Genomic DNA, 20,523 nt, shown 5'->3' on the forward strand with positions numbered 1-20,523 from the left:
TTTGGTGGGGTGACTGCTACAGTCTTTGGTCCACAACTTTGCCTGACCAGGAATTGTGTTCTATCACCAATTTCTCAGGATAGCTTCCCAATGATGCAGCCCCCAAGAGACTGAGTCCACAGAGTCATTTGGGGAGAACAGTGGGGCTGACCAGAATATTCTCCTTTCCTAGAAAAGTCTCAGCAGGTGAGGAAATCGGGGTCTCCATGCTCTCACCTCATCTCCTCCAAAGAATCTTGAAACACCTCAGGGAAGGCAGGCATGGCAGCCCACATCTGTGATCTCAGCACCTGGGAGCCAAAGTCAGGAGGACTGTGAGTTTGATACCAATCTGGGTTACTCAGAAAATTCTAGGCCAGCCTGACTACATAGCAACACTGTGACTCAAAGAGGGTTGGGGTTGTAGCTCTGTGGTGGAATGCAAAGACTTGTGTTCAGTCCTCAGCACTGGGGGAGGAGGGGATACAGAGATCTATACTGAAGGGCACTGAAGTTCCAGAGCACAGCTTCCCAAGACACACTTTACCGGCCCTTCCCACTGCAGAAGGCTAGCTCAAAGTGGGGACCGTCTTTTTGCTTGGAGGCTGCAAGTGTCTCTCTCAATTTCTCCCTGATCATGCCCACTCAACACGTTTGATGGAAGCAAAAGGCTTTCTCTCCAAATATGGCCTGCCTTGGCAGGCAGGTAGAGGAGACTGATTTTGATTGAGTGAGTCTTGATCCTGGTGTACACACAAAAGCCACATTATAACCAGAAGGTGGCAGAGCACGCATGGAGTCCAAGGACAGAAGGAAGGAGTGAATGAAACACAGGAACTCCTGGCAATTGCTTTACGTCTGCTTAGACATTACATAGTATGACAAAGTCTGAAGTCCACACTATATAACGGAGAAAATGAGTTTCTCCATGACCCCAGTCTAAGCTATATCCACTATGCAGAGTTTGGTATATGTTTTACTGTCTCCCATTTTCATGCTCAGTAAATAAAACAAATTTTCCTACCAAAACATTACAAAGCCAGGTGTGGTGGCACATGCCTATAATCAATCCCAGCACACTGGAAGCTGAGGATCAGAGTTTGAGGCAGACTGGGCTACAAATCAAGACTGTAAAAAACAGACAGACAGATAGGCTGTGGAAGCCTGCTGGGTGTGCTGGGTGATGCTGGGCTCAGGATCACCCTCTGACGGCAGTGTGGCTGGACTCCTGGGTGTCGGGACAGTGTCTGGGACAGGTTCCCCAGTGCTGCCCTGGGGCATCCCTAGCCTCCAGACGTGCAGCCTGGCAATGTTGCTGGCTCACCTTGCTAATGTGGGAGTTAGTAATTAAGCCTGCATTGTTATCCTCTCCAAGAAGCCTTCACCAAAAATTACAGTACCATGCTACCCACATACCTCTCGTCCTGGCACTAAGCATTTAAATTCCCTCCAAGATGGGGCAGGGTGGCACAGGTCTGTAATTTCAGCATGCAGGAGGCCAAGGGGGGAGGATAGCTGTTTAGAAGGTAGCTTCAGTCTGGGCATGGTGGCACATGCATTTAAACCTAGCACTTTGCAGACAAAGGTAGGTAGGGCTCTGTGAGTTTGAGGCCAGCCTGGACTACATAGGGAGTTTCAGGGCAGTCAGGGCTATATAATGGAGAGATCCTTTCTCAGAGAGAGAGAGGGGGAGTGTGTGGAATAATCCTTTTGTACACTGTGAAGATGTGTTGCTCTCATTGGTTTAATAAAGCGCTAACTGGCCAATAGCTAGGCAGGAAGAGGTTAGGCAGTAGAGCCAGACTGAGAGAATGCTGGGAGGAAAAAGAACAGAGTCTAGAGGAGACTCCAGGAGAAGCAAGGTGAACATGCCATGTTAAAGAAGGTACTGAGCCACATGGTAGAATGTAAATAAGAAATATGGGTTAAGTTGTAAGAGCTACTTAGTAACAAGCCTAAGCTATTGGTTGAGCATTTGTAATTAATAATAAGTCTCCGTGTTGTTTATTGGGGAGCTGGTAGACCTAATGAAAAACTCCACCTACATGAGAGCTGTGTTTCTCAGCCCAGAAAGTGTAATCTAAAATCTAAACATAACCCCAAACTGTGGCTTCTGACTCTATAAAACGCACCTAATTGCTCAGAAAATGTAACTTGGGGTAGGAACCCAAAAACGCACCTGCAGATGAATGCCTATGTGAGATTACGATATTATAGCTCAAACCTATATAAGCCATGGGAGATTTCTGTTCATGGCTCAAATCCCATAGTCATTAGCCAAGCTGAAGACTCATGCTTTTATTAAGGAACTCTCCTTATCAATCTCTGTGGTGCTTGGAGTGATTTCTCACTTTGAAGGCTTAATTCTGCCCTCAGGAGGGAATGGCAGGAATGTGCTTGGTTAACCTGGGGTCAAAGAAACAAGCACAACAGGTGTTAGATGCCATTGGCTACACTGGAAGTAGATATGAAATTGGAACCAGATAGCATTTTAGGAAAATAAACATTATTTGTTCTTTCTTTCTTTTTTTTTTTCAGGCAGGTGTTGGGCATTGTGGCATGTACCTTTAATCCCTGCAGAGGCAAGTGAATCTCTGTGAGCTAGCATGGTCTACATAGTGAGTTCCAGGCCAGCCAGGGCTGCATAGTGCCTCACACAAAAGTGGTGGGGAGGGAGCTAGCGAGATGGCACAGCAGTTGGGCCACTTACTGCTCTTGCAGAGGACCCAGGTTCAGTTCCCAGGAACCACATGAGGACTCACAACCACTGTAACTCCAGTTTCAGCGAATCCAATGCCTCCTTCTGACCTTCTCAGTCACCAGGCACACACAGAGTGCACATGCACACATACAGAAAATCTTCTTTTTAAAACATAATTTCTTTATTGATTCTTTGGGAATGTCACATCATACAGCCTAATTCTGTTCACCTCCCAGTCACCCCCTATCCTCCCCTCACCCCTACAGTGCCCCCCAAAATAAAAATAAAAATATCAAAACAAAGAAAGCAAGCAAGCAAACAAAAACAAGAAGAAAACAAAACAAGTCTTCGATTATCCATCTTTCCTGCCTCTCCAACACCTCTCCATTCATCCTGGTGGCATTGGGTGTGGTGTGTCACATAGTATATACCCTTTTGTCCAATCAGCTTTACTAGCAAATGGTCATTGCAATGAGTCATTGATCTGGTGCAAGGCCTCTGGTTTCTGGTACACCATCATCACTGGATCTTCACCAAAACTGCTCTGGGTATCTTTCCACAGGGCTGCCCTGAGTCTTGGAGATCCTGCGGGTATTGGATATTGTTCGGCAGGATCAGTCCCTTCATGAGCTCCAGCAGGTCCTAGATGGGGTAGATATTCGGGTGGGCCAACCCAAGGCCCAGCTGTGGGCCTGGGTAGTAGCTGAGTTGGTCAGTCCAGGCACTGAGGCTGCCCTCCTCGGGCGGGCGAGGGGGCAGAGTCATCTCCTCTGCACTCCTGCCATCAGGGGCAGTTCTTCCTCACCTGTGATGAGGGAGGAAAATAGGAAAGGAAGACAGCTCTCCTATGAGGGTTGGGGCCAGCTCTCTTGCTGCAGTGTCCAGCGAGAGGCGGGGCCAACTTTCTCAGGGCCCGTGAAGGGCGGGGCTGACTCAGCATGGCCCTGGGATTTCATCATGTATGGTTCCTATGGCCCTTGAGGTGACACAGTCCACAGACCCAGCTGCAGCTGGGCCATGTCTGGCCCTTGGCAGCAGCTCAGGCCAGAAAGACATCCTGGCTCTGGGGGGAAGCACTGGCCACTCAGATCAGGATGGCTCTGTCAGGGGCATGAGCTCCAGACACCAGCAAGGCCACAGCCCCAACCCTGGATTTCCATGTAACCTTTGGTGGCAGCATGGGCCTTGGACTTCAACAGACTCCAGTAGGACCACAGACCGAGACATGGTCCTCAGCAACAGCCAGGTCTGGATGTCACCATTGCCCCAGGTCACAGTGCAGGCCACTCAGATTGGCCAGAAAATCTTTTTAAAAGGGGCGTGTGTATAGCCGGGCGGTGGTGGTGCACGCCTTTAATCCCAGCACTCGGGAGGCAGAGCCAGGCGGATCTCTGTGAGTTTGAGGCCAGCCTGGTCTCCAAAGCGAGTTCCAGGAAAGGCGCAAAGCTACACGGAGAAACCCTGTCTCGAAAAACCAAAAAAAAAAAAAAAAAAAAAAAAGGGGGCGTGTGTGTGTGTGTGTGTGTGTGTGTGTGTGTGTGTGTGTGTGTGTGTGTGTGACCAAATGAGTGCAGATGCTAGAGGAGCTAAAACATGTCACATTTCATAAAGCTGGAGTTACAGGCTATTGTGAACTGCCCAGTATGGGTTCTGAGAATCAAACTTGGGTTCTCTGCAAGAGCAGTCTGTACTCTGAACTTCTGGGCCATCTCTTTAACTGCTTTTTGAGACAAGATCTCACTATGTAGTACTGACTTCAAACTCTCCATCCTCCTGCCTCCACCCCTAATGAATGTTGGGATTACATAGGAACACTACCACACTTGCTGTTAGGATTTTGTTTTTTATTTGCTTGTTTTAAATAATAAATGTTTGAAATTTTTTATTTATCTATTTATTTGTTTGTTTGTTTTTTCGAGAAAGGGCTTCTCTGTGTAGCCCTAGCTGTCCTGAAACTGGCTTTGTAGACCAGGCTGGCCTCACACTCCGAGATCCACCTGCCTCTGCTTCCCAAATCAAAGGCTTATGCCACCACCCCCTGGCAGGGTTTGTTTGGTTTGTTTGTTTGTTTTCTGCCCTCATGGATGATTTTGATAATCAAGCTGTTTACATTTACTACCATGTCCAGGTGTTTTTATTTATGTGTATGTGTGCATTCATTGGGGGGGGGGGTGGCTTGTGGGTGCATTCTTTTTTTTTTTTTTTTTTTTTTTTTTTTGGTTTTTTAAGACAGTTTCTCTGTGTAGCTTTGCGCCTGTCCTGGAACTCGTTCTGTAGCCCAGGCTCGCCTTGAACTCACAAAGATCCTCCTGTCTCTGCCTCCCGAGGGCTGGGATTAAAGGCATGCGCCACCACTGCCTGGCTGTGGGTGCATTCTTGAACCAGAATCAGAGTAAGTGTGTGTGCAGGTACCCTGGGAGGCTAGAGTGGGCGAAAGACACCCCCCCCCACCCCCCGCCCGGGACTAGAGTTACTGGTACTTGTTAGCTGCCTAAAGTGAGTGCTGGGAACCGAACTCTTCCTTGGAAGATGGGCACTCTTACTTACTAGCCCTTGCTCTAGTCCTGGGGATCTATTTTTATGACTATGCAGATATGTACAGTAAGGCCTGTGGGAGCAGTGTACCCTGGTAGAGAGCATGTTTCACAGTGACACCGTTGAGAATTGACGGTGGATGCAGATTAATTTACATCAGACTTAGGAAGTTCTTGCCAGGTGTGTGGTGACGCAGGCCTGCAACACCAATTGCTTGGAGGCTGAGCCAAGAGTCACGAGATTCAAGGCCAACCTGGGCAACCTAGAAATACTGTTTCAAAATCAAACAAGGTTAAGTTCTCTGTAAACAGCAGCCTCCTTATTGACTGCAATAGGGTGGCTGACTGCCTCCACCTCCTAACCAGTGTTCCCACTGCCCGGCCACAGTGTTCCCTTCCAGATCTAACAAATACAAAAATTTTTAGCTCAAGTAAAAGTCTATACTATGATAGAACTACACACACACACACACACACACACACACACACACACACACACACACACATATATCACATTTGAAATTAGAGGGTTTGAAAATCTTCCTATCTACCCCTGAGTTAGTACAAGCCACACAGCATTGATGGATGTGCTGATCACCACACCCTTGTCTGCAGGCAGAGAGAGACAGTACTTTTGTGTTGTAGTGGTGATTGGTTTATTTATTTTGTGAGTGTCTGTGGAGTGGGGGAACCCTCATGTCACAGCACACATATGTTGAGGACAGAGGACAATTTTCAGAAGCTGGTCCTTTCCCTCCACCTCACATGGGCTTGGTAGCCAGCACTTACCCACTGAGTCAACTTGCTGGCCTGGTTTTTTGTTTATTTGTTTTTACTTATTTTTTCAAAGTAACCCTGGCTGACCTCTGACTCACAGAGATCCACCTGACCCTACCTCCTGAGTTAAAGGATTAAAGGTGTATGTCACCATGCTCAGCCTCTTTTTGTTTTTGTTTTATTTAATTGGTTTTTTGTTTGTTTGTTTGTTTGAGTCAAGATCTTGTTAAGTTACCCAGGCTGAACTTGAATTCATGATCTTGCCTCAGCTTCCTGAGTGCTGGAATTACAGGTGAGTGCCACTGTGCTAGACTTGACAAGCTGAGGTTTTTTGTTTGTTTTGTTTTGTGTTTGGTTTTGGTTTATTTTGGGTTTTTGTTGTTGTTGTTTTTTGTTTTTCGAGACAGGGTTTCTCTGTGTAGCTGTCCTGGATCTCCCTCTGTAGACCAGGCTCGCCTCGAACTCACAGAGATCCTCCTGGCTCTGCCTCCAAGTGCTGGGATTAAAGGTGTGTGCCACCACCGCCCTGCTTGACAGGCTGAATTTTTAGAGCATTCCTGAACTGGGGTTGGGTTATTGCTTCTAAATCCAGGACTAGAATTCCCTATACCAAGACTCCTTTCACTGACTAAATTCACCTCCTTTACTTCCTGGGGGCACTTCTGGGATGTCCTGGTTCAGCTGACTTCCAACTGTCCTTTTCCTGTGGCCCTCTCTGGAACAGGGGCACCAAGCAGCCTATTCTCCATTACTTACTATGCTGTTTGATAATTTCCTCACTGGACACTGTTTTCCACTGTTCAGTCTAGGAGCTCCTTGAGTACAAGGTACTGAGTGTTCTCCATTTTGGGTTGCTGTTTTGTTTTGTTTTTATATCCTCAGCACCAAGCAAGGGAACCCGTGCCTAAACATTCATGCAATAGAGAATGCTTGCCTCTCTTCTCCTTTTCTTCTGCTATCATCTTGTCTTGCAGGTCTAGGCATTGACCCCTGGTCTTCTCAGAGGCTAAGGACATGCTCTAGTCCTGAACTCTACCCTGAGCCCTGGTCCTTTCTTCTTCTTTTATATGGGATTCGATTTCTTTTTCTGTTAATGAGGCCTTGAGGGCTGGAGAGATGGCTCAGCCTTTAAGAACTCTTACTCTTACAGAGGACCCAGGCTTGATTCCAGTGCCCACTTGGTGGCTCACAACTGCCCACAATTTCAGGATGCACATGATGCAGACATACATTCAAACAAAATATTCATACACATAAAGTACAATAAATAAATATTTTTAAAACAAGATTAAAAGGGGGTTGCGATTGCTAGTCTCTGGAGTTAAAGCCAGGATTTGAAATGTTTATTCTGCATTCTTCTATTCTGTTGTTTTATTTGTCCATTATCTTCTTTAGTTACCAGGAAAAATGGATGACACCTTTATTAAGCTAAAAACATGTATAACTCATAGCCATCATTACAACAAATTTCATGCAAATGGTATTACCTGTTTTGTTTTGTTTGTTTGTTTGAGACAGATTTGTTTGTCCTGTAGCCCAGGCTGGCCTGGAACTTGCTATGTTGTGAGTGACTGTCCTCCCAGCCAGGCAACTGCGCCATCTTGGGGAGTTCCACTGCACCCCCTTGTAAAAGACTTATCCTAAGCTGGGTTTCTTGACTCTTTACCCTTCCTCATGGAGGGGTGAGGAGATCATGAGACCCTCACCTGTGCATCCAAGTGATACACACTGCCACCTGTTATATGCCTTAATTGCACATGGCCTGGGAAGAGGCTACAGTGTACAGGCTGGGGGATCATAAAGGGAGAGCTCGGCCCTGCTGGGGGTTGTAGGGCAAGGAGCACCTACCCAGGCAGGGAACTCTCCTAACCTCTGCTCCGGAAGGAAGCCCACAAAACTCACTGATTGCCTAGGGTGAACCTTAGCAGAGTCATGCCTTTATTTGTTGTTGGGAACGTAGGAGAAGAAGTGGGCTTTGTGTTTCTGTCTCCTACAAAGGAATTTTAGCAAAAGTCGCTGGGGTAAGTTTGAACTTCTGATCTGGGGTTACAAGTGGGCACCACCACACCCAGTTTATGAAGTGCCGGGTGGGGTGGGGTGGGGTGGGGTAGGGGGGAATAGAACCCAGAGTTCCAGGAATGCTGGGCAAGCACTCTGCCAAGTAAACTATGTTCTCAGCCCTGCCCCCACCTCTTTATTAACTTCTTTACTTGCTGTAGGAGAAATTTCTGCAAGTCATACCAGAGTATCAGGGAGGTATGCACATTTTAGGATCTTACCAGTATTCCCCAAGCACTTGTTAAAGCCAGAATCTGTGCTCAAAATGAGATCACAGAACCTAGAGAAGTTCCCAGTGCAGCCTAGGGTTGAGGGTCCTGTGGGCCAAGCACAAGCTGTAATTACTAGGTTGTACTGGGTATTCCTGGCCACCTCCTGGGAAGTTATAAAGGTATAATAAAATGATAAAGAACAATTTTAGATTTTTCTGTAAGTCCCTTTCTCGGGTTCCTATTTCTTCACTCAGCTTTCTCCGAAGTGTTTAAGTTTCTTTTCATTCCTGAAAGCTCTCAGTCAGGTACATTTACCCTTACACCATTACAGAGGATTTTTTTGGTCATCAGTGAGGCCAGGCTGAAGCAGCTTTTAGTTTATGCTTCAGAGCAGAGCATTCAGAAGCTAGACACAACAGTATTGACAGAACTTGTCAAAGTTTGTGTATTTGGGTTGTCATTTGCTGAGTTGGGTGTTCAAAGAATGGAGGACAGGCAAGATGCCTGCCCTAGAGAATAACAATACTATCTTCAAGGCACTGTGCTAATAAGGGCCTTCCTATTTTTCCTTCTAAGATGGAGTCTTAGCTGGGTGCAGTGGCACACACCTGTAATCCTAGCCCTGGGGGAGCAGCAGAATCATGAGTTCTAGGTTAGTCCGTGTTTAAAAAAAAAAAGCCAGTTGGGTGTGGTGGTGCATGCCTTTGATCCTAGCACCCAGCATTATGGAGGCAGAGACAGATCTCTGTGAGCTCAAGGCCAGCCTGATTTTTGTAGTGAGTTACAGAGCATCGTGGTGAACCCCTTTAATGCCGGTACTCAGTGTTAGATCAGGATTGATGAGGTGATGTGAAAATTAAAAGGAAGGGGGAGACGGACCTCACAGAGGCAGACTGTCCTTTATCAGGACCATGAAGGATGGCAGTTTCTCCAAGGAAAAAGAGACCTGAAGATTCAGGAGGTTGGAGGGATTATAGGGCAGAAAAGGGAAGTTGTGAGGTGGAAAGTTCCCTCTGTGCCTCTCTGTTCCCTGCAATCTCAAGGTTGTAAATACCTGCTGTTGACTTTATTGTCGGGTAGCTGCCTTACAAAAATGTCTCTTCCCAGATACCTGATGGCTCCCCTTCCACATGGTGAATTTTGAAGCCTTGCTCTTATCTCTATTGCCTCCTTCCTAACAGCCAATTATCCCGGCTGTTTGCTATCACACTTATCTACCCTGCAAGCAGCCTTGAGCCATGAATCCCCGCCCCTTTTATCCAGGTGCTAACAGCCAATTTTCTCATCTGTTTTCTATCAACCCTAACCCTTCCCCATAAAAGGAACCCCAAAAGTCAGTGAGGGGCTGCTCTCTGAAACCCCGACAGGGTGAGGCAACCATCTGGCCAGTCCCATGTGCACCTCTGAATAAAGGTTGCTTTAATCAGGCAGTCGTGGAGATGTTTTTTGCCTCAGGTCTGACACCAGCTTGGTCTACACAGTGAATTCCAGGCCAGCCAGGGCTGCAAAATGAAACCCTGTCTCAACACAAAAGGGAGAGAAAGGATAATTTGGAAAGGAGGAGAAAAGATCTTGCTGTCTTTTAGACTGGCCTCAAACTACCTTCCTCAGCTTCCCAAACAGCTGGGATTTCAGGCATGCACTGTAACATGAATCTTAAAATGGTCTTTTAATAAAAAACAAAACAAAACAAACCCGGAGCCTGATATTAGGGTGAAAGCTGAAAGATCAAAGAAGCAGAGCGAACCCAGCCACCACGTCTTACCTCACCAACTCCTCAGCCTGACAGATTACAATGCACCACAGCACCAGGCTAAGAATTCTGGCCCCTTGGAAAGGATGGATAGATAGATAGATAGATAGATAGATAGATAGATAGATAGAATGTAGTGTGTGTATTGTGAGAGAGACAGAGACAGACGGACGGACAGAGAGAGAGAGAGAGAGAGGCTCACAAGTACTCCACAGAACTTATATATAGGTCAGAGGACAGTCTATGGGAGTTGGGGTTTTCCTCCCACCATGTGGGTCTTGGGAATTCAGGCCCTCAGGCCTGACAGCAAATGCTTTTACCTAGTGAGCCATCTCATAAGCCCCAAGAATTGTCCTTTTAATGCTCACAAAGACCCCACTAGGGTCTAGACATGAGGAACAAAGACATAGAGAGGTTAAACAACTTGTCTGATGGCACACAGTCGACAAGGGGTGGAACTAAATTTTGTTTTTGGTTTTTCCGAGACAGGGCTTCTCTGTGTAACTGATCTGGCTGTCCTGGAACTCTCTTTGTAAACCGGGCTGGCCTTGAATTCACAGAGATCCACCTGCCTCTGCCTCTGAGTGCTGGGATTAAAGACTTATGCCACTACTATCTGGCCTAAATGTTGGATCCAGGCAGCTGGGTTCCAGAGCCTTTTGCTTTTAACCACTGATTAAATAACCAATAATCTGATTCAAGTAGAGACGGATAATGAAAAACTAAACAAGTGGAAACGATACTTTATCTTGATTTTCTCTGTGTAGCCCTGGCTCTCCAGGAACTGGCTTTTTAGACCAGGCTAGGCTTGAACTCAAAGATCTGCCTACCCAGTGCTGGGATCAAAGGCCTGCGCCACCATGCCCGGCAAGGTTCTTTCGCTACTGTAAAGTGGATGCTGGAAAGCTAGTAGAATAGAGCAGGGTGACAGCATGGACGATGGCTGTTGATGTGCTTGGTTTGCTCTGGTATTTATTATTTGTTTTTGACAGGGCCTCGCTATTGAGATCCTCCCACTTCAGCCTCTGTGTGGCTGGTTACAGGCCTGTCTTTATGGCTGGCATACGTCTGGTGCTTAGGACAGGGATGTGTACCGCTGTGCTCAAGAGCCATCTCCCCACAGCACAGAGCTTTCCAAAGGCATGTGAGGCTCTCCACATGCTCGGTTCAAGGCCTGCTCCAGAGAAGGCACAAGTGCCTGGGAAGGAAGAGTGCAGGGGGAGGCACCTGGCAATGACCACGCATACACCAAGCCAACCCTTGCCACTGTGTGCCCTGCTAGGGTCTGTGCAGATCATGGGTCCTTTGTCAGTCATAGTGCTGTGACCTTCAAACAGACACCCCTAGAGCCTCTGTCTTCCTTCTCTGAGGAATAAGGAAATAACAGGATGTCACATGTTGGCCCCGGGCTAAGCCCTGTCATACACAGGCAGGTGTTCTCTTTGTCCTGGATTTGCACAGGAGCAAACCGAAACCAGGAAGCTGACGGCTATCATGGTGTGTGGTGAGGAGGCAGGAAGAACCTCCTGTGTCTTTGGAAAGCTCTGCGCTGTAAGGAGATGGCTCTTCAGCATAGCCGTGCACATCCCTTGTCCAGCTGCCCAGGAGCCCAAGGACCTCTGACAAGTCACCAAGGAGGCTGGTGGCAGAAGTCAAGGAATGTAGCATCTACCTCTCAGCAGGGCTAGGACTGCCCCTCAGGGGGCTTCCTAGGCGGGTTGGTGTGGCTTGTCATAAGGAGGGGGAAGGGACACAAGAGAAAAGTAAAGGGCTAGGGGTGTATCTCAGCGGCAGAACTCTGTGCAAGACTCGGGGTTTAGTAAGAGGAAAAGAAAAGCAGGACAGTTGTGTGTCCGTGTGTCCCACATCCTGACTGTACTGCTGTCTTGATGGACATTCAGGACAAAAGCTTATTTACAACCCCTTTGCCTACAACCTGACTCCAACCACGTCACAGTAGAGGGATTATTTTGCTGTCCCCGGGATAAAGCCCTGCAGGTCCAGGGAGCCGTTTTCTGTGCCTTTGTCTTGACGCATTAGCTCCAGTTTTTGTTTCTTTGCTTATTGTAGTCTTTGTTTTAATGGTGATTTGGGGGAGACAGTATCACCGTATAACACAGGCTGGCCTTGTGGGAAAAGAATAATCTCAGTGTCACACAAAGAAATACACAAGCAAAGCAAACACGAACTAGCAGGGCACTTTCTTTTCTTTTCTTCTTTTTTTGGTTTTTTGAGACAGGGTTTCTCTGTGTAGCTTTGCGCCTTTCCTGGAACTCACTCTGTAGCCCAGGCTGGCCTTGAACTCACAGAAATACGCCTGCTTCTGCCTCCCGAGGGCTGGGATTAAAGGCGTGCGCCGCCGCCGCCGCCGCCGCCGCCGCCGCTGCCGCCGCCGCCACCACCACCACCACCCGGCTTTTTTTTTTTAAACATTTATTTATTATGTATACAATGTTCTGTCTGCATATATGCATGCAGGCCAGAAGAGGGCACCAGATCTCGTTATAAATGGTTGTGAGCCACCATGAGGTCGCTAGGAATCGAACTCAGGACCTCTGGAAAAGCAGCATGTGCTCTTAACCTCTGAGCCATTTCTCTGGCACTTTCTTTTTGTAGAAAGAGTGTGTCATGACCCGACCCAGGCTAGCAGGTACAGTGGGACACGAAGTTCACTTAAGTTTTATTCTAACACAAGTGGTGACTTAGTCTCATCCCACTGGTCGGAGCTTGATCTCATAATCTGACACTATTGGCTAATTTAGGATCAAGCCTAAAGGAAATGAAAGAATGGAGGAAGGCTCGTGTCTGTTCTGAGATCAGCGGGGCCTTTGCATGCAAAGAGTTACATCAGCTAGGGGAGTTTAAAGATTTTCACAAACATTTACAGTGTTGGGGAATCTATGGAGTATTGGCCCTTGGCAGGCTAGCTGCCTTAGATAGAAAAAAAAAACAAGTTTCTCAGAGCCTTGGCTTTGAAATCCTGCTGCTCCAGCGTCCAAACGCTGGGATTCCCAGCCTGCACCACCACACCCAGCAGCTCTGTTCGCTGTTTCCTTTACTTGTGTTTCTTTTGTTTATGTCCACACTGCGGGTCGGACCCAGAGCCTCAAACATGCTAACTAAGCAAACTCTCTACTCTGAGTTCAATTCCTAGTCTTCTTTTATTTTTTTTTTTTTGGTTTTTCGAGACAGGGTTTCTCTGTGTAGCTTTGCGCCTCTCCTGGAACTCACTTGGTAGCCCAGGCTGGCCTCGAACTCACAGAGATCTGCCTGGCTCTGCCTCCCGAGTGCTGGGATTAAAGGCGTGCGCCACCACAGCCCGGCCCTAGTCTTCTTTTAACTTTTTATTTTGAGAGTCTCACCAAGCTTCCCAGGCTAGACTTGAACTCATTCTGTAGCCCAGACAGGCCTTGAATTTGCCATCTTCCTGCCTCAGTCTCCCGAGTAACTGAAATCTCTCATCAGCTACCAGGGCCAGACTCCATAACGGCATTCTCTCTTTCCTGTCATCATGAGGTCTGTAACTAGGCCAGTGCTGCTCTGACTCAAGCAACCTTCCTACTCTCTTTGTTTTGTTTTTCCGAGACAGGGTTTCCCTGTGTAACAGTCCTGGCTGTCCTGGAACTTGCTTTGTAGACCAGGCTAGACTCCAACTCACAGCTGGGATTAATGGTATGCGCCACCACCCAGCCTGTTCTTACTTTTACATCCTAGGTTTACATTTTCTTTTACTCTATCTATCCTCTATCTCTCCATCTATCCACCCATCTGTATGATTGTGTATGTTTATGTATGACTGTAATGTAAACACACGTGCCCCCCCCTGTGTGTGTGTGTGTGTGTGTGTGTGTGTGCGTGTGTGCGCGCGCGCGCGCGCGCGCGCACGTGTCTTGTGCACGTGCGTGTGCAGAGAACGCCTTATTCTCTTGAAACAGAGTCTGTCACTGAGCTTGGAGCTAGGCTGGCAGGCAGTAAGCCCCAGCAGTCTTTCTGTCTCTATCGAGACTCTCCACAGTGCTGTGGTCACAGGTGTATACACAGCCAAGCCTGGCTTTTTACCAGAGTGCTGGATCCTAACTCAGTCTTCTTGTGCCCCAAGTGCTCTCACCCTCACACCATCTCTCTAGAGGTATCCTGGGCTTTAAGGAGCGCAGTCGTCACTGGAATCTGGAAAGCAGAGCCTTGGTTTTGTTGTTTAGGGGAGGGAGCAGCAAGCAGAAGTATGGTTTCTTCTTCTTCTTCTTTTAAATTTTTACATTATTTCATGATTTTATTAAATGTACATAAATATTAGCATGGCTTCTTCTTATGCAGAGTAACCATGGTCCTGTAGCAGGCTTGGGGGAGGATCGAATTCAGGTAATACTGAGACAGAAGCGCAACTAGGAGGCTCTCAGCCTGTGGAATTCGGCCGAGGAACAACATCTGGCTGGGTTGAGAGGTTTGGTTTCACTGGAATCCAGTTTTGTTTTGTTCTGAGACGTGGAATGTTTTGTCTAACTCCCTGCCTAGAGACAAGGAACACAGAGTTGATGTGGGCACCCTTTCTGGGCTAACAAGACTCACAGGGTTCTGATCCTTCCATCAAGAGTAGAAAATTCCCCTCCCCTCAGGGATCCGGGAACTATGCGGAAGAGGAGGTGGAAAGGAGGTGGAAAGATTTGTAAGGGCCAGAGGGGATGGAGGACACCAAGGAAACAGTGTCTTCCATACACAAAAGGACTGATGCCCACATGAACTCAGAGACTGGCAGCATGCCCAGGGCCTGCCCAGGTTCAAACAGATGGGGTCCCAGCGCTGGGAGAAGAAAGTGGACATGGGCTCCCACCCCTAACCAAACTGACATCTGCTTACAGAGGAAAAATTCGTTTTCTCCAGTATCGTCTCACTGGTTATATTAAGCACAGTTAAGGGCAGGCCCCGTGTGCAGCAGTAGACAGCCAACACAAGGGTACTTACGTAGACTTTTTGTCTCATACTGTTTTGTTTGGACATTTTTTTGTCTCACTGGTCTTTTGCTTGCATATTATAGTTTCTGATTTTGTGTTTTTATGAATTGTGTGTGTGTGTGTGTGTGTGTGTGTGTGTGTGTGTGTGTGTGTGTGTGTATTTTGTTAGGTCTCAGCACCCCCTCCGCCCATCATCACCACCACCACCACACATGTACAAATGGCTGAGGTACCTATTAACATATCAAAGCAGATGCTGTCTCCAGCCTCTCTAGGCATTGCCAGTACCTGGCTGGCATAGACCTGCCCTACCCTAAACTCTCCAGCTCCGTCTGGGCTTCCCTTCCCCCGGCTTCTCGGGTTCCTATATAACCAGCCTTTTGACCACACCAGTCCCTTTGCCTTTACCTCTTGGTCTCCAGATTCCCAGGACTCTCCCTGCCTCTTGGCCACGTGGTCAAGCCCTCCTCTCCTGTCTCTCCTCACTTCCTCCCTGGTTCTCCCCCTCCCCCACAAGGCCCTGTTGAGTCTGCAAGCACATTCTGGACCCTTCCAGATGGCTCTGGCTGTGTTTCCCTCATATCTGCAATAAATCTTCTCTACCATACCTAGGAGCTGTCATGTCCTCCTTTTAAATTTTTTTCATTCATATTTCTTCTTCTTATTATTATTATTATTATTATAACAATTATTATCATTTACCTGTTTGTTTCCTAAATAGAGAAAGAGTGAGGAGTTGGGTGAGTGGGGAGGACCTGGGAGCAGTTGGGGAAGAGAAACCTTGATAAGAATACATTGTATAAAAACCCTTTAAAAATACTTTTATATGCATTGATGTTTTGCCTGCATGTTATGTCTGTATGAAGGTATCAGAGCCACTGGAACTGTAATTACAGACAGTTGTGAAGTGCCATGTAGGAGCTGGGAATTGAAAACAGGTCCTCTGGAAGAGCAGCCCATGTTCTTAACCCCTGAGTCATCTCTCCGGCCCCAAAACTTCTTTTTTTTCAATTAAAAAAAAAAGAGTAGAAAACTCCATTTCACATGTTTCTTTTTTCTTTTTTCTTTTTTTTTTTTTTTTTTTTTTTTGAGACAAGCTTTTTCTGTGTATCTCTGGCTGTCCTGGAACTCGCTCTGTAGACCAGGCTAGTCTTGAACTCAGAGATCCGCCTGCCTCTGCCTCCCAAGTGCTGGGATTAAAGGCGTGTGCCACCACTGCCTGGCTTCACATATTTCTTATTTGAACTTAAAATTCACACTAATTCCTATCAAGTTCACACCTAAGACCTGGCATGATGATGTATGTACACTAGCAGGCACTGGTCTCAGGAGGCTGAGGCAAGAGGGTTATTCCAACCTAGAACATTGACTTCCACTTGAGCAGCATAATGAGATCTAGTCTTAAAAAAAAGTCCTGAGCTTGGCATGGTGGCACATGCCTGTCTGTAATCCTAACACAGGGGAGGCCAGTGTGGACTGAAAAATTTTAATATTTAACTCATGCTTAAATTCCTACTGGCTAGGTGTGGTGATGCCGGCCTTTGATCTCAGTACTCAGAAGGTAGAGGTGGGTTGATCCCCAAGCTCAACACCAGCCTGGTCTACACAGCGAGTTCTAAGCCAGCCACAGCTACAAAGTGAGAATGCCTGAAATAAAGGGAGGGGGCACACATACCTGTTTATATCATTATGCCTTCCACACCAATATAATATTTTATTTAAAATTCAAAAGTCACATTTATATATTGTGTATATGTGTGTCCGGGCATGTGAAGGTCAGAGTACCATTTGTGGGAGTTCTCTCCTGACACCGTGTGGGTCCTGGGGACCCCTGAACTCAGGTTATCAGTCTTGGCGGTAAGTGCCTTACCCACTGAGCTGTCTTGCCAGCCCACAATATATTATTTTATTCTAAATTCCTCTTTTTCCACTCTTCTTTTTGCCACAGTGAGGGCACTGTATGGGACATCATGGGAAATTGTGACTAACCCTTACGCCATTGGCATCTGTTGCCAGGGCCTTTCCAGGCATTCTGCCACCGGAGCCTCTCACCAACCAAGGTTGCTAGGGTTAGCCTCTGTTAATGGGGAAACCGGAGCAATCAGAGAGGGAAAGTGACATGTCCAAGGTCACACAGCAGACACCAGATCTCAGCTGACTTGTTGAGTTTGTAATCCCAGCGTTTGGGATGCTGAGGCAGGAGAATTGCAAGTTCAAGGGTCAGCTCTGCCAGAAAGAGGGGCAGAGGAAGGTGGGTCAGGGGTCAGAGTGTTGAATCCAGGGTGTTTGTTGTCTCTACCAGCCAGCTAGCCTCCAGCTCCTCCGATGAGGGGGAAGTCCCTAGGGACTCTATTGAAGTACAGTAAGGGGACTTTCCATAAAAATAGAAGCCTTGGGCGTGATGGGATAGGAGCTGCTGACCTGGCATGTAGTGTGCCATTGTCCCCTCCTCTCCCCTTTCAGTGTGTATGCTGCCACCAAGTCATGAGTCTGAACCAGACTAGAGTGGCAGTGGGGGGCAATGTGTGGCCATGACCCAAACCCAGGCCTGTGGCAGAGGTTGAAATGACAGGAAGGAGTGGCCCATCTGAGGCCCTCTGCTCTCCCTGGCCGACATCCCAAAGACGGTTTGTGCCCAGATCCTATCTGCTCCCTCCTCCCCCAGAGGCGGGAATCTTCCACGTGGAAAAACACAGCTTGGGCCTGGGTAAGCCCTGTGAGGGAGGAGGAAGGGGAGGGTGCGCCTCTCTGCTCAGAGCTGGTGTCTATGGGCCCAGTTCTGGGAAAAGGCCAGATTGCATCAGACAGGACTCGGAGGGCGGGAGCCAGCCTGTGTCTGAGGAGGAGACAGCTGTATAAGTAGGGGTGAGGGAGCTGGGAGAGGGTAGACAGTTGGAAAATACGACACAGGCAAGACCAGAAAGCAGACCAGACATGACGACCACCTTGCTGCCAACAACCAGTTCCTCCCAGCAACCCCTAAACCCAGAGGATGAAGATGGCATCCTGGATGAGTACGACCAGTACAGCCTGGCCCATCCTTACGTCGGTAATGGCAGCTCTTTGACTTCTGGTTTTCCTGCTTGGATTTAGGTTTTCTCTCCCAGATTGCCTTCTCTAACTAATCTGTTCCCTACCCCCAAAGTAACCCCATTCTAGCCTTATTTACTGAATTCTGTCTTCCTCAGCCCTGAGAACTCACATCTGAGCATCTTTCATTCTATGCATGAGTAAACAGCAGGGATAGAGTGCCCCAAACTTACATGGTGACTGCCACCCTCTGGCATGTCCGCCCTCCCCACACCTATGCTCCCGGTTCCATTTGTCTGAACTCACACCTCTCCTCTGCCTGTGTCCCACCTACCTCCTGCTCCACCAGTCGGGGGAGGTCGGAAAGGTCGTACCAAGAGAGAAGCTGCTGCCAATACCAACCGCCCTAGCCCTGGTGGACACGAGAGGAAGCTGCTGACCAAGTTCCAGAACTCTGAAAGGAAAAAGGCCTGGCGCTGAGGCCGAGCTGGAGGTGAGGAGCCAAGAGCCAGAGAGCCAGGAAAGGTGGCTTTGCATAAAGTGACAGGCCTAAGTGTGCTACTGAGTAGGAAGTAGGGAATCAAAAGTGGGTGCCGGGCTGGTGGGATGGCTCAGCAGGTAAAGGCACCCGCTGCCAAGTCTGGCCACCTGTGCTTGATATCTGGGACCCACGTGATGAAAGGGGAGAGACTCAGTTGCAAGTTGTCCTCTTAGGGAGACCCTGCAGAGGTCACAGAGGGAAGTGAACCTGAGAAGAGACGAGAATGAAAACCCGGTGCAGACTGACTTCATCAACCTGGGTCAGACTTCGGGGGTCTGAGGCTAGGCGGTTCACTGGCAGCAGATTTAAAATATTGTATACTTTGGGAAAAGGTTTCCAGTCAGTCCAATTCCAGGGCACAATAAAGCTTAAGGTGTGGCTACATAGAAACTCTTTTACACAGTACATGTGACCATGAGGGTGGGTTCCATAGTTAAAAGACCTGGAATCTAGTGACCAATAGCACAGAAGTCAGCAGGCCATGAAGCACATGTGACATCTCCCCTAAGGATGGGTAATGGTCTAGGGAGGGAAGAGTCTGCGATAATCATTCTGGGGAATTAGGGTAAGGTCTGCCTCTATAGCAAAAGGAGGGTGAGGTCTGCCTCCACAGACAGCAAAAGGATCACCAGGTCGTTAACAACCCACTCTCAGCTTTCTGGATGGAATGCAGGTATTTGATCTTCTCCGTTGAGGAGACACCCCTGCATGATTGACATTTGTGATTCTCTTAGTGCTTCTCTGTGAGGACAAGGACCATGCCCTCAGCGTCCTCTGACCTCCCCATGCTCACAGTGGCCCAAGGACGTGAGAATACATGTCTGCACATTCACATACCAATAAATGAAAAAAAAGTAGTGTGTCATCTTCAGCAAGAATAAAATGAGACCCATATTTGACTCTGGGTCCCCTGGTGACCAGAGGTGGGGAAAGTTTCCCACAGAGCCCTTCCCATTGAGAGGAAATTTGGCTTACAGAAAGGGAAACTGAACCTGGACAGAGTCAAGAACTTCTCAGGTTACAGAAAAAAATGAGAAGGAAAGCCAGAATTCAAACCAGGTGCTGCCCTGGTTTCACCACCCGCTTTCCCTCCCCACAGACGAGGCCAGACCACAGACATCACACCCAGCCATGGATACAGGACAACCACACCCAGCAATGGATACAGGACCTTGGAGAAATTAGGAGATACAGGCAGGACCGAGGCTTGCTTGACTCCTTCCCACCCAAGTGAGGTTCTGGAGAGGGGGCACCAAAAGCCCTTCCAGACCCAGCAAAAGGGCAACATTGGAGCAAAGAGCAGGGGAAGGATGGGGGAGCTAGCACCCCCCCCAAAAAAGAAATGTGAGCGAAACCAGATGCCTCTGGAGGGCAGTGACAATAAAAAGTACGGCAGCAACAGCTTTTGGGTGTGTTTTGTGCTGTCTTTGTGTGTCGTTGCGTCTGGCTGTGTCGGTGGTGTGTCCGTCTTATTCAAGAATGTGAACAGGATGAGGTCATGTTTATGTAAAACTGCTTTTTAAAGAGAATGTTGCTATTAATACTATTTGCAAAATGAAAAAATTAACAGCCGGGCGGTGGTGGCACATGCCTTTAATCGCAGCACTTGGGAGGCAGAGCCAGGCAGATCTCTGTGAGTTCGAGGCCAGCCTGGTCTACAGAGCAAGATCCAGGATAGGCACCAAAACTACACAGAGAAACCCTGTCTCGAAAAACCAAATAAATAAATAAATAAATAAGCAACCAGAAATTTAAAACATGGGGAAGACTGGCTGGGCAGTGGTGGCACACCTTTAATCCTGACACTTTGGAGGCAGAGGCAGGTGGATCTCTCAGTTCAAGGCCAGCCTTGTCTATAGAGAGAGTTCCAGGACAGGCAGGGCTACACAGACAAACCCTGTCACCAAAACAAAATAAAAGACAAAAACACACACACACACACACACACACACAAAAAAAAAAAAAAAATGGGGAAGATTTGTTTTAAGT

The 20,523-nt window shown here is 47.8% G+C and overlaps 1 protein-coding gene across 1 annotated transcript; it reads left to right on the forward strand.

The window, feature by feature from the left end:
* The first annotated feature begins 17,711 nt into the window (after positions 1–17,711).
* Positions 17,712–19,935, forward strand: Nupr1 (nuclear protein 1, transcriptional regulator). The gene is made up of 3 exons (XM_052763299.1): positions 17,712–18,012; positions 18,343–18,486; positions 19,634–19,935. The coding sequence occupies exons 1-2, from the start codon at positions 17,898–17,900 to the stop codon at positions 18,471–18,473; spliced, it is 246 nt and encodes an 81-aa protein (XP_052619259.1). The 5' UTR covers positions 17,712–17,897; the 3' UTR covers positions 18,474–18,486; positions 19,634–19,935.
* Positions 19,936–20,523: the final 588 nt, after the last annotated feature.

Source organism: Peromyscus californicus, unplaced genomic scaffold, assembly GCF_007827085.1.
Source record: "Peromyscus californicus insignis strain IS unplaced genomic scaffold, ASM782708v3 Scaffold_4__1_contigs__length_199733344, whole genome shotgun sequence".
NCBI lineage: Eukaryota > Metazoa > Chordata > Mammalia > Rodentia > Cricetidae > Peromyscus > Peromyscus californicus.

Bases quoted from the DNA above. Each gene is read 5' to 3' on its own strand.
- Nupr1 (XM_052763299.1), top strand. From the start codon at position 17,898: ATGACGACCACCTTGCTGCCAACAACCAGTTCCTCCCAGCAACCCCTA. The intron at 18,013-18,342 runs GTAATGGCAGCT...CTGCTCCACCAG, and splicing joins CCTGGCCCATCCTTACGTCG to TCGGGGGAGGTCGGAAAGGT.